The sequence below is a fragment of the Ranitomeya imitator genome, chromosome 4 (assembly GCF_032444005.1).
Source record: "Ranitomeya imitator isolate aRanImi1 chromosome 4, aRanImi1.pri, whole genome shotgun sequence".
In the NCBI taxonomy this organism is placed as follows: Eukaryota; Metazoa; Chordata; class Amphibia; order Anura; family Dendrobatidae; genus Ranitomeya; species Ranitomeya imitator.
Genome location: NC_091285.1, coordinates 104,363,076 through 104,377,627, shown reverse-complemented (window position 1 = coordinate 104,377,627; position 14,552 = coordinate 104,363,076). Strand labels below are relative to the sequence as shown.

At 46.4% G+C, this 14,552-nt stretch overlaps 1 protein-coding gene across 3 annotated transcripts in view; it reads left to right on the top strand.

The window, feature by feature from the left end:
• Positions 1–8,402, top strand: part of NME5 (NME/NM23 family member 5) — a 212,983-nt gene extending 204,581 nt beyond the window's left edge. For all 3 annotated transcript variants that reach the window (XM_069761974.1, XM_069761976.1, XM_069761975.1), the window contains exon 6: positions 8,178–8,402. In XM_069761974.1, coding sequence (XP_069618075.1) covers positions 8,178–8,246 — 69 coding nt within the window. In that variant the 3' untranslated portion in view covers positions 8,247–8,402. The remainder of the gene's footprint in view (positions 1–8,177) is intronic.
• The last annotated feature ends 6,150 nt before the right edge of the window (positions 8,403–14,552 follow it).

Below are 14,552 nucleotides of genomic sequence, written 5' to 3'. Positions count from 1 at the left end.
TCACTATGTGGTGGTAATATGTGGTCTGGAAATGGTGTTGTGGTATTTGTCCCTTGTATGTAGTATTATTCGGTCACTATGTGGCCTGGTCATGGTGTGGTGGTATTAAGTCACAGGTGTGGCATGTGGGGGTGACACCATTAGGCCCAGTTTAAGTTCTACAAAACAGGAAAACCGTTTTTGGTAACCTTTGTGTGTATTGAGCCGGGGGGGGGGGGGGGGGCGCCAAACTCGGGAACAGCCCCGGGCGGCAAAAGCTCTAGCTACGCCTCTGGTATGGGGTGTAGAGAGATGGTGTGTTCCACTGTAGAGAGATGGTGTGTTCCACTCCAAGGTGTTCCCCAGGTTTCCTCGCCAATGCTTCGATCATCATGCTCTCGTTTAGTAGTTGTTGGAAACTACGCTGCATTAGGCCTACAAATTGGGTATGGGGTGTAGAGAGATGGTGTGTTCCACTCCAAGGTGTTCCCCAGGTTTCCTCGCCAATGCTTCGATCATCATGCTCTCGTTTAGTAGTTGTTGGAAACTACGCTGCATTGGGCCTACAAATTGGGTATGGGGTGTAGAGAGATGGTGTGTTCCACTCCAAGGTGTTCTCCAGGTTGCCTTTCCTGAGCTTCGATCTTCCGGCTCTCGTTTAGTAGTTGTTGGAAACTACGCTGCATTAGGCCTACAAATTGGGTATGGGGTGTAGAGAGATGGTGTGTTCCACTCCAAGCAGAGGCGTAGCTAGAGCTTTTGCCGCCCGGGGCTGATCCCGAGTTTGGCGCCCCCCCCAGCTCAATACACACAAAGGTTACCAAAAATGGTTTTCCTGTTTTGTAGAACTTAAACTGGGCCTAATGGTGTCACCCCCACATGCCACACCTGTGACTTAATACCACCACACCATGACCAGGCCACATAGTGACCGAATAATACTACATACAAGGGACAAATACCACCGCACCATTTCCAGACCACATATTACCACCACATAGTGACTGAATACTACAATACTGATCAGTAATAAAAAAAAAACCACAATACTATCACCATAAGTGCCAGTATTCACAGGAGATCTGTACTTAGTATGCAGTGTCTGTGTAGAGGTAATACAGAGATCACTGGTGACATTATACACAGGACCTCTATATAGTATACAGTGTATAGTGTCAGTGTATAGGTAACACTGACTCACCAGTGACGTCTCTAGGTGAAGTCCTTCATCTTTCATCCAGCACAGACCGCCATCATTCCTTCCAGCCAGGACTCGTTTCTGCAGGAAATAACACAGTTATCTCGAGCTCCGCTTGCAGAACACATTACTTAATTTTTCACAACTTCTACATTACACCACATGAAGAAAAAAAGGTGATATAGTGTCACTCTGCACAGTAACAGGACCGCCCCCCCATTTAAAACAGTATACTCAAAAAATAAAATAAATACATCACTGCAGTAACAATATCCCTTAATTATCCCCTATGGTAATAATATTCCCCACCCTGGCCCCGTTTATCTCATTCCTGGCTCCAGCCATATGTTGTCGTATCCTGCCCTCATGAGTATCCATTCTACCCCATATGATCTCCCCATCCTGCCCCACCAGCCTCCATCGTATCCGTCCTGCCCCATGATCCAATCCTGCCCCGTGTCTCCAATCATGCCCCGTATCTACATTCTGCCCATGCCTCAAGTCCTGCCCCCAGTGTGTCCAGCATATTACCCCCATGTTGTCCAGCAATCTGCCCCAGTGTGTCCATCATATTACCCCCATGTTGTCCAGCAATCTGCCCCAGTGTGTCCAGCATATTACCCCCAGTGTGTCCAGCAATCTGCCCCAGTATGTCCAGCATATTACCCCCAGTGTGTCCAGCAATCTGCCCTCAGTGTGTCCAGCAATCTGCCCCAGTGTCCAGCCTTTCCCCAGTGTGTCCAGCAGTCTGCCCCAGTGTGTCCAGCATGTTACCCCCAGTGTCCAGCATTGCCCCAGTGTGTCCAGTATATTACCCCCAGTGTGTCCAGCAATCTGCCCCAGTGTCCAGCATTGCCCCAGTGTGTCCAGAAGTCTGCCCCAGGGTCTCCAGCATTGCCTCAATGTGTCCAGAAATCTGCCCCAGGGTCTCCAGTATTGCCCCAGTGTGTCCAGCAATCTGCCCCAGGGTCTCCAGCATTGCCTCAATGTGTCCAGAAATCTGCCCCAGGGTCTCCAGTATTGCCCCAGTGTGTCCAGCAATCTGCCCCAGGGTCTCCAGTATTGCCCCAGTGTGTCCAGCAATCTGCCCCATGGTCTCCTGTATTGCCCCAGTGTGTCCAGCATTCTGCCCCATGGTCTCCAGTATTGCCCCGGTGTGTCCAGCAATCTGCCCCATGGTCTCCAGTATTGCCCCAGTATGTCCAGAAATCTGCCCCAGGGTCTCCAGTATTGCCCCATTGTGTCCAGCAATCTGCCCCATGGTCTCCTGTATTGCACCAGTGTGTCCAGCATTCTGCCCCATGGTCTCCAGTATTGCCCCGGTGTGTCCAGCAATCTTCCCCATGGTCTCCAGTATTGCCCCAGTATGTCCAGCATTCTGCCCCATGGTCTCCAGTATTGCCCCAGTGTGTCCAGCATTCTGCCCCATGGTCTCCAGTATTGCCCCGGTGTGTCCAGCAATCTTCCCCATGGTCTCCAGTATTGCCCCAGTATGTCCAGCATTCTGCCCCATGGTCTCCAGTATTGCCCCAGTGTGTCCAGCAATCTGCCCCATGGTCTCCAGTATTGCCCCAGTGTGTCCAGCATTCTGCCCCATGGTCTCCAGTACTGCCCCAGTGTGTCCAGCAATCTGCCCCATGGTCTCCAGTATTGCCCCAGTGTGTCCAGCATTGCCCCAGCCCCAGACAGTCAGACATAAAGAAAAAAAAAAAAAAGTAAAATCCTCACCTCTCCCGTTCCCAGCGCAGGTCCGGTGCAGTCAGCGTCTCTCCGGCTCTGCGACGCTCAGGACAGAGAGGCAGAGCGGCGCGCACAGTAGTGACGTCATCGCGCCCTCTGCTCTGAGACGTCGCAGAGTCAGAGGACGCTGCAGCTGCCGGCGCCGCAGGAACCAGGAGAGGTGAGTATAGAGCGGGGGGCGGGGGCGGGGGCGGGACCCGGGGGTGGGGGGAGCTGGCCCCTGGTTTTTTCATCTTCTTCTCCTGCAGCGCCGGCCGCCCCCAGCATTGTGCCGCCCGGGGCGGACCGCCCCCCCCGCACCCCCCTTCCTACGCCACTGACTCCAAGGTGTTCTCCAGGTTGCCTTTCCTGAGCTTCGATCTTCCGGCTCTCGTTTAGTAGTTGTTGGAAACTACGCTGCATTAGGCCTACAAATTGGGTAAGGGGTGTAGAGAGATGGTGTGTTCCACTGTAGAGAGATGGTGTGTTCCACTCCAAGGTGTTCCCCAGGTTTCCTCGCCAATGCTTCGATCATCATGCTCTCGTTTAGTAGTTGTTGGAAACTACGCTGCATTAGGCCTACAAATTGGGTATGGGGTGTAGAGAGATGGTGTGTTCCACTCCAAGGTGTTCTCCAGGTTGCCTTTCCTGAGCTTCGATCTTCCGGCTCTCGTTTAGTAGTTGTTGGAAACTTCGCTGCATTAGGCCTACAAATTGGGTATGGGGTGTAGAGAGATGGTGTGTTCCACTCCAAGGTGTTCCCCAGGTTGCCTTTCCTGAGCTTCGATCTTCCGGCTCTCGTTTAGTAGTTGTTGGAAACTACGCTGCATTAGGCCTACAAATTGGGTATGGGGTGTAGAGAGATGGTGTGTTCCACTCCAAGGTGTTCCCCAGGTTTCCTCGCCAATGCTTCGATCATCATGCTCTCGTTTAGTAGTTGTTGGAAACTACGCTGCATTAGGCCTACAAATTGGGTATGGGGTGTAGAGAGATGGTGTGTTCCACTCCAAGGTGTTCCCTAGGTTGCCTTTCCTGAGCTTCGATCTTCCGGCTCTCGTTTAGTAGTTGTTGGAAACTACGCTGCATTAGGCCTACAAATTGGGTATGGGGTGTAGAGAGATGGTGTGTTCCACTCCAAGGTGTTCCCCAGGTTTCCTCGCCAATGCTTCGATCATCATGCTCTCGTTTAGTAGTTGTTGGAAACTACGCTGCATTGGGCCTACAAATTGGGTATGGGGTGTAGAGAGATGGTGTTTTCCACTCCAAGGTGTTCTCCAGGTTGCCTTTCCTGAGCTTCGATCTTCCGGCTCTCGTTTAGTAGTTCTTGGAAACTACACTGCATTAGGCCTACAAATTGGGTATGGGGTGTAGAGAGATGGTGTGTTCCACTCCAAGGTGTTCTCCAGGTTGCCTTTCCTGAGCTTCGATCTTCCGGCTCTCGTTTAGTAGTTGTTGGAAACTACGCTGCATTAGGCCTACAAATTGGGTATAGGGTGTAGAGAGATGGTGTGTTCCACTCCAAGGTGTTCCCCAGGTTTCCTCGCCAATGCTTCGATCATCATGCTCTCGTTTAGTAGTTGTTGGAAACTACGCTGCATTAGACCTACAAATTGGGTATGGGGTGTAGAGAGATGGTGTGTTCCACTCCAAGGTGTTCTCCAGGTTGCCTTTCCTGAACTTCTATCTTCAGGCTCTCATTAAATTGTGGTTAAACGGACAACTGCATTTGGCGTACTAGTTGGTTTGGGGCCTACTATCGGTGTCTGCCACTCCTTGCTGTTCTGCTGGTTTCCTGTCCTGAAATTCCGTTTTCAGGCGCTCGTTAAGTAGTTGTTAATGTTAGACTGCATTTGGCCTACTAGTTGGGTTGGGGCCTACTATCGGTGTCTGCCACTCCTTGCTGTTCTCCTCCACTGAACAAAGCTGTGCCGCCTGTTTACTACTGTTGCCAATTTTGAACTGCATTTCGACTACTTACTGATTTGGGCCTACTCTCTGTGTCAGCCTCTCATTCCAGTTGTCCTCCACTGCAATGCCCCCTGATTAGTCCTGTGTTGCCAATTTTGAACTGCATTTAGCCCACTTTATTCTTTGGGCCTATATCTGTGTTTCCTCCTCATCCTGCCCATTGCCCAGCCAGTGTAGATGAATCTGCTGGTACATTGACCCATAACGCAACATTTCCCGTGCACGCTACACTGCAAGATTGTGACCCTACTGAAAGTCAGGTCCCCCTTCCCGCATACCATACCACCTTACACGGGGACAAACAGGAAGGTGCAGATGAAAGTGCAGGTTCCTTCATCAGGTGGGGGGAGGAATACTAGTTGGCGACGTCACTGGCACAGGGCCTCTCATAGTACGCAAAAGTGTTGCTGCCGGTGGGAGGCGCCCCCGCCGTGCAAACACACCGCTGTACTTTGAGGGGCCCTGTGCCAGTGCCAATGCCAACGAGTGGGCCCCCCCTGCTTGCTCAGGTTCACAGCACTTGCAAAGTTGAAATACTTACCTCTCCCTGCTCCACTGCCGTGACGTGGTCCAGATTTCCTGGGCCCACTAATTACTTGAACCAGCCCTACCCACCACAACTTTAGCCAAATGAACCCCAATTTCAAATGCCTTCCAATTATTATAAGGTAAATTACGCTTGACAAGCTTCATTAAGAAGAATGGATGGTTTTGACATTAAAATGGGCACTCTAGGTGTTTTCCTGGCCCCCACTCACTGCCGACTATGCTGCCCCATTGACTTGCATTGGGTTTCGTGTTTCAGTCGATCCCGACTTTACGTCATAATCGGCCGATTTCACTCGACCCGACTTTTGAGATAGTCGGGTTTCGCGAAACCCGGCTCAACTCTAAAAAGGTCAAGGTCGCTCAACTCTAGTCATCACAAAATGGTTAAGTTCATTGATGCATAAGAAAGAGTCAGTTTTAATTAGCTATAAAATGGTTTTCTATGTCACATAAATGAGTGGTTACAGATGCCACAAATTAAACTATGTCCGCCAGTAGTAAATACAGGTCCTTCTCAAAAAATTAGCATATAGTGTTAAATTTCATTATTTACCATAATGTAATGATTACAATTAAACTTTCATATATTATAGATTCATTATCCACCAACTGAAATTTGTCAGGTCTTTTATTGTTTTAATACTGATGATTTTGGCATACAACTCCTGATAACCCAAAAAACCTGTCTCAATAAATTAGCATATCAAGAAAAGGTTCTCTAAACGACCTATTACCCTAATCTTCTGAATCAACTAATTAACTCTAAACACATGCAAAAGATACCTGAGGCTTTTATAAACTCCCTGCCTGGTTCATTACTCAAAACCCCCATCATGGGTAAGACTAGCGACCTGACAGATGTCAAGAAGGCCATCATTGACACCCTCAAGCAAGAGGGTAAGACCCAGAAAGAAATTTCTCAACAAATAGGCTGTTCCCAGAGTGCTGTATCAAGGCACCTCAATGGTAAGTCTGTTGGAAGGAAACAATGTGGCAGAAAACGCTGTACAACGAGAAGAGGAGACCGGACCCTGAGGAAGATTGTGGAGAAGGACCGATTCCAGACCTTGGGGAACCTGAGGAAGCAGTGGACTGAGTCTGGTGTGGAAACATCCAGAGCCACCGTGCACAGGCGTGTGCAGGAAATGGGCTACAGGTGCCGCATTCCCCAGGTAAAGCCACTTTTGAACCATAAACAGCGGCAGAGGCGCCTGACCTGGGCTACAGAGAAGCAGCACTGGACTGTTGCTAAGTGGTCCCAAGTACTTTTTTCTGATGAAAGCAAATTTTGCATGTCATTCGGAAATCAAGGTGCCAGAGTCTGGAGGAAGACTGGGGAGAAGGAAATGCCAAAATGCCTGAAGTCCAGTGTCAAGTACCCACAGTCAGTGATGGTGTGGGGTGCCATGTCAGCTGCTGGTGTTGGTCCACTGTGTTTCATCAAGGGCAGGGTCAATGCAGCTAGCTATCAGGAGATTTTGGAGCACTTCATGCTTCCATCGGCTGAAATGCTTTATGGAGATGAAGATTTCATTTTTCAGCACGACCTGGCACCTGCTCACAGTGCCAAAACCACTGGTAAATGGTTTACTGACTATGGTATTACTGTGCTCAATTGGCCTGCCAACTCTCCTGACCTGAACCCCATAGAGAATCTGTGGGATATTGTGAAGAGAAAGTTGAGAGACGCAAGACCCAACACTCTGGATGAGCTTAAGGCCGCTATTGAAGCATCCTGGGCCTCCATAACATCTCAGCAGTGTCACAGGCTGATTGCCTCCATGCCACGCCGCATTGAAGCAGTCATTTCTGCCAAAGGATTCCCGACCAAGTATTGAGTGCATAACTGAACATTATTATTTGATGGTTTTTTTGTTTGTTATTAAAAAACACTTTTATTTGATTGGATGGGTGAAATATGCTAATTTATTGAGACAGGTTTTTTGGGTTATCAGGAGTTGTATGCCAAAATCATCAGTATTAAAACAATAAAAGACCTGACAAATTTCAGTTGGTGGATAATGAATCTATAATATATGAAAGTTTAATTGTAATCATTACATTATGGTAAATAATGAAATTTAACACTATATGCTAATTTTTTGAGAAGGACCTGTATATGATTATCAAAATGTTTCACATCAGGCATATATGATAATTGAAAAAAGCCTAGAGAAAATCTAAGTTGGCTAGTAAATAAAGCACTCAGTTATTCAGTACAGAAGGCCATAAAGAAGATGCTTTGCGAAGTTAAAACATTAAAAAATTGATACTGTATGCAAAAATTCTAAAAGGCCACATAATGACAGTAAAGGAGAATAATGGGAGCTAGATGGAAACTTGATCCCCCAAGAGGTGACATGAGATTTTTATTTTTAAATAGATTTTTTCATAGTAATGGATGCTTTATGCTTAGGTCTTTTCTATACAATCACCGTGACATGCACATTGTTTGTGTGTCAAATCTGATCAGGCGGTCTTAATTTCTGTAGGATTAAAAAGTGAGCAAAACAATGCGAATATTGATTACATCAATAAGAAACCTTGGGGATGGCTCTCTATACATTATGCATTATACAATGTACAGTGACCCACCCCCAAGGTTCCTTACCTACATACAGTTATCCATATTCCCATTGTTTTAATGTCCCCTTTGTAATTCTAATGAAGACCACAGACTGATCAGATTTGACATGTGCTATCTGTTAACACATGAAACATTTAATCAGTAATGATCCAAAGTTTACAGTTTGTTTTCTTACAGATATGGCTTGCTGACTGGCTTCTGAAGCACAACACAAGCAGACCTGAAGTTGCTAATGAAAGCTATTAATGCTGACCCAGTCCCGCGTCTTTGTCACACAGTTGCTCCCATGCCAGTAATCTTGTCTGAAACGGTTGATACGTAATATGTCGCTTCTATTCCTGCACCTATAAAAGTCTGAGCACGTCTGCATTCACGTGATAATAAAGTAATTGTGTCTGTGTAATAAAAGTGTGCGGTGAAGCTTCTCACTACATATTCCAAGGGGGCAGCATGAAATTCTGACTATGTGCACACCAATTCTCCTTACCAGCCACAGACAGGGGGCAGGCGGTCAGTGGAAAAAGAGGCTGGAAAAGCCGGAAAGCTGTCCATACAGGCCAAGTCCCCTACATTTGTAAACTTATGTGTGCATATACCTTCATCAGTGCATTATGAGAAAACAGAGACCTGGAGTTTTAATACAAAGTGTAGCGCAGCGATGACCTTGGTGCAGTGAGACGGCAGTGACCCAGGAAAAGGTTCAAAATAAAGTCTTGTTTATTGTTCAGCGTACTCACAAACAGAAAGTAAACGAGTCCTCCGGTACGCTGCCGGGAAAAATGAAGACAGTCCATGACCAATTGCTGTGAGCGAACTACACCACCGTGTACACTGGTTTGTCAGGCTTCAGACTCTGCCTGGCCCTGTGTTGCTCCACACAGAAAGAGCTCTGCACAAGTCTCCTGCTCGGTCTGCTTCCAAGACCAACACTGACACACCCCTCCCTATACTACAGGGCTTTTAATCAGTCACTGCTTCACCATTGTAATTGTAACCATACCTGCATCTGCAATACCCCCGCATGGCCTCATTATACCTCTGTGTGCAATCTTTGGAGCACAAACAGCACCCTCCTAGCTGTAACAGGAGTCACTGCCTCGCAAAAGGTATGGAAGTCAGCAATGTTTCATATACTGTACATAGATAACATTAGTTTAGCGTTCAAAAACCTGCTGACAGGTTCTCCTTGAATAAAACAATTATTCAGTGTCCAAATAATATATCATACTGTTAGGACTGGCGGAACACACCAAATATAAATAAGAGGCGATATAAGATGCGTTCGCAGTCTGGGGTTCACCATGCAGAGAAGACACCTGCTGCTCGGTAATTATGGACTATATGGCGGTATTAAGAAAAGGCACACACAGGTTAGCTTCACCCGGTATAAAGGAAGCGAACCCTGTTGCGTCACAGGGCCGCGATACCGCATAGAGAGCGAAAGCAAGGAGTCACAGAACTCTGTCCCAGGACTCAGGGTCAAAGTCCCTCAAGACCTCTTGCGCACGATACCGCTACAGTGGTGTCAGGAGCAAACTAAAAATAGTTTTAGCGCACTGGGTGCACGCAGCGCCGCTCTGGCGAACACCACTAACCACCCTAACTAGGGACAGGTAAGGGCACTGGTTGCATACGGTGCCGCACTGGCTAACGCTGCTGATTGATGCTATAGATTGTGCCTGGTGCTGGATGGCACTAACTGGCACTAGACAGATACAACATTCGCAAGCATTCATCAACACTAAGGATGGGAATGATTCGGAGCTTCCACCAGAACAGGCATACATCCACACACATCCACTTTTATAGCTGTAGCTCTCCAGGACCTTCCTAGTGATCCAATAGGAGCCGCTACAGGACATGAGCATGTGACCCCTGACCTCCAATGAGGTCGACCCATGGGCATGCTCAGTAGGGGAAAAGCAGGACATAGTCCCTGGAACGTCTGCTCGCCACTGATCAGTGCTGGCTACAAGGGCTGAGCCTGGAAAGGCAGCAGTAACCAAGCGCACAGTATCAGCTTGAGGCCGGGATCACACATACGCGAGATACGGCCGAGTCTCGCAGGTGAAATCCCTCCTCTGGCGCTGGCACTTGGGAGCGGAGCGTGCAGCTCCATGTGTTGCTGTGCGGCTGCACGCTCCACTCCGGAGTGCCGGTGCCAGAGGAGGGATTTCACCTGCGAGACTCGGCCAAATCACGTGTATGTGTGATCCCGGCCTGAGCCAGATGCTGGGACCGATGTCTCTGCTGAGCAGGTTCCACTGCGGCTGGAGGAGAATAGCAGACCGCTGCGGAGATGGTTCAAGATTCCCCTGTGCAGCGGCGGGAACTTAACACATACTTACCACAAAAACTTAGTAATAATCACCAACAAATATACATTATAAAATAATGAACCAGCTAATCAAACTCATACTATTAACAATAGCGAACTGCCAATTACCGTGTATACTCAAGCATAAGCCGAGATTTTCAGCCCATTTTTTTGGTCTGAAAGTCCCCCTCTCGGCTTATGCTCGAGTCATACCCAGGGGTCGGCAGGGGAGGGGGTGCGGGGGCTGTCTAATTATACTCACCTGCTCCTGGCGCGGTCCCTGCAGGTCCCTGGCTTCCCTGGGGCAGCTTCTTCCTGTACTGAGCGGTCACATGGTATCGCTCATTACAGTAATGAATATGCGGTTCCACCTCCCATAGGGGTGGAGCCGCATATTCATTACTGTAATGAGCCGTAACGGTGACCGCTCAGTACAGGGAGAAGCTGCGGCGCCGGGAAGCAGGGACCGCGCCAAGAGCAGGTGAGTATAATGGGGAGGGGGAGTGCTGCGCGATATTCACCTGCTCCTTGTTCTGGGCGCTGCTCCATCTTCACCGTCTTGTGCAGTTACGGTTAGGTCAGAGGGCGCAGTGACATTATTAGTGCGTGCCCTGTGCCTGAACATCAGTGCAGAAGACGCTGAAGATGGAGCGGCGCCGGAACGAAGTCAGGTGAATATTTAAAGTGCCAGGGGCCTGAGCGACGGAGAGGTGAGTATGTGATTTTTTTATCGCAACAGCAAATGGGGCAAGTGTCTGTATGGACCATCTTATGGGGCAATAACGTTTGTGCAGCAGTTTATGGGGCAAGTGTCTGTATGGGGCAATAACGTTTGTGCAGCACTATATGGGGCAAGTGTCTGTATGGGGCCATAACGTTTGCGCAGCTCTATATGGGGCAAGGGTCTGTATGGGGCAATAAGGTTTGTGCAGCACTGTATGGGGCAAGTGTCTGTATGGGGCATCTTATGGGGTAATAACGTTTGTGCAGCACTATATGGGGCAAGTGTCTGTATGGGACCATAACGTTTGTGCAGCACTATATGGGGCAAATGTCTGTATGGAGTATCTTATGGGGCCATAACATTTGTGCAGCACTATATGGGGCAAATATCTTTATGGAGCATCTTATGGGGCCATTATTAACCTTTATGCAGGATTATATGGGGCATATTTTAATATGGAGCATCTTATGGGGCCATCATAAACTTTATGGAGCATTATATGGGGCTCCTGATTCAATATGGATATTCAAAAACACTTAACTTACTGATGTCTCAATTAATTTGAATTTTATTGGTATCTATTTTTACTTTTGACATTTACCGGTAGCTGCTGCATTTCCCACCCTAGGCTTATACTCGAGTCATTAAGTTTTCCCAGTTTTTTGTGGCAAAATTAAGGGAGTCGGCTTATACTCGGGTAAATTATGATAAAAGAAATAAAATATTCTGGTGCTTTGCCTGGCTCTTCCCACTTGCCCTGCAGTGGTGGCAAGTGGGGTTCATATTTGTAGGTTTGATGTCACCTTTGTATTGTCCGGTGACATCAAGCCCATGGATTACTAAGGGAGAGGTGTCTATAATACACCTATCCAATACTAATCATTTAGTTACATGGTAAATAAAGACACAGCCAAAATAAGTCCTTTGCTTGAATTAAAACAAAAAACACACTTTCACTTTGTTATTTAAAAATAACAAACACAGTTATACTCAGCTAACGCCCATTCCATTGAAGCCAAGTTCTCCTGAAAAAAAAACAAAAAACAAAATAAAAAAACATATCTCTCACCTGTCTGTCGTTCTGTCCCACGTCGTAATCCATTTCTGGACAGTGCCAAGATGCGACCTTCCTGGCTGAGAACCACTGAGGAATGAGCTGCTGCAAGCGCAGTGGAAGTGACTAGCGGTGACATCATCGAAGTCACTGCCGGTCACCGAGTCTGCGTTACCAGTCGGCAAATGAACTGCTGTGACCTCAGCACCCTGATAAAGTCTCACGGTGCAGAGGCGATTTCACGCAGTTCAAATTCACCACAGTGAAATTCTGGTGAACTGCAGTGACATTTTTCTCACGGTGCAGATGTTATTTTTGATAACCTGGCTGGTTATCAAAAATACAGGGGAACCCACAACGTTTTTTTCTACTTATTTACAGCACAGGAGCCTGCTGATGAATACTCCCATCAGCTGACACCAGTGATCGGAGGTAAAATTTTATACCTCTGATCACAGCTGCGCCCTCACGCTGTCTTTGATTTTACCGCCCATCAGAAGCGGTGTTCACTGCGCTGTCATGCACATAACAGCTAGGCAAACACTGGATATTTGGGACCCCTATTCAAGGGAATGGGGTTTGGGTCCGGGTACTGTTCTGGTACCCGAACCCGAACTTATGTAACTGTTCGGCCAGACCCGAACATCCAGGTATCCACCCATCTGTATGCTATGATATGGCAGCTGGAGGTCTATTGAAGACGTCTCTACGTACCTTCATGAAGCTCCATTGGAACGCAATTATAATTTTTACTACATATAGCAATATCAATAGATAGGTTAGGCCATCAATGTCTAATCGGTGGGGGTGTGACACTCTGGCACACCAGATGATCAGTTGTTCCCTGTCTCAGCCAGAACTACACAACACAGCCCCATCAACTGTATATTGGCCGTGGCCGACACTGCACATCTGCACCCTATTCAAATCAATGGGAATGGATGTGTAAAACCCACACGCGGCCACTGTTCCTTCAATCGAGTTGTGCTCTGAAGCTTCCTAACTGAGCAGTTTTGACCAACATCGGGCACTTATTGTCACACCCCTATCAATCATACATTGATGACCTAACCTGATGATAGCCCATCAGTGTTAGGCTGCCGTCATACTATCAGTATTTGGTCAGTATTTTACATCAGTATTTGTAAGCCAAAACCAGGAGTGGAACAAACAGAGGTAAAGTATAATAGAAACATATGCACCACTTCTGCATTTATCACCCCCTCCTGGTTATGACCAAATACTGACCGTGTGACGGCAGCCTTAAACTGTCTCCTGACAGTTTTAAAAATAACATATTCAAAAACTAACAATTTGAACTATAATACAAAATAGGGGATTTATCAATTTTTCTTTGCGCCATTTTTTTTTTAGATAAATCCGTTATGAATCTGCTTCCTCCAATAGTACAGATTTATTAATCCCTTATGCAGCTGAATGTTAAAATAAAAAGTAAAAAAGTTATGACTCTTGAAAGAATGAGAGGACAAGTGGAAATTAACCATGTTTGGAAGGGGTTAAAAACTGTTTTCCCCTCAACATTGTGGTGTAAGGATTTGTGTTTTTTTTACATGAGTTTTATTTTGAAATGTCACGTTATAGCTAAGTGCCACAGCAATAGCTAAGTGCCACAGCAATTTTACACACTTCACCATGCGGCACAAAAAATGTATTTCTTTCTAGGGGGTCAGTAAGATTATGGTGATACCAAATCATGTTTAATTATAGTTTTTGAACCTTTTTTTGTTTTGATGAAAAAAGAAATAGCTCATCTGCATTTAGGAGATTCCTCATCTGTTCCTGCATGGAAAGCGATTGAGCAATCAGCTCCAGGAGGGGAAAAAAGGAGTTTATCCAGCAGGAATGATGAATAAAATTTCAATTTATTGATCCATATTAAAAAAAAAAAAAGTATTCCTTAGGTAAACCACATCAAAAATCTTTAGTCCATTACAGCATATGCACACATAGCAGCGTTTTGCCAACGTGTTTCGACTACTGTCTTAATCATGGCATGCATGAAATGAATCTAAGTGTCTCTTGTTTCACTCTTGGGAGTTTTCGCAGCTGATTCTGTTCAAGTTAATTACCTTCGGATAACACCCCATGCTTGCTGCACTTATATGCTCTAAACTAAGAAACAAAAAAGAAAGAAAAAATAAAATAAATGTGTAAACCACACGTGTTAAAAACATTTGAGAAGAAACATATATGTATGTACTGTATATGGGCATGCATTCAAGTAGTTTTATAATTAATACTGCAAGATCAGGTCTTGAAATCTGCATGGTGTGAATTATAGACAAGACCTGATCTTGCAGTATTAATTATAAAACTACTTGAATGCATGTCCATATACAGTACATACATATATGTTTTTTCTCAAATGCTTATAACGCATGTGTGGTTTACACATTTATTTTATTTTTTCATTCCTTCTTGTTACTTAGTATATAG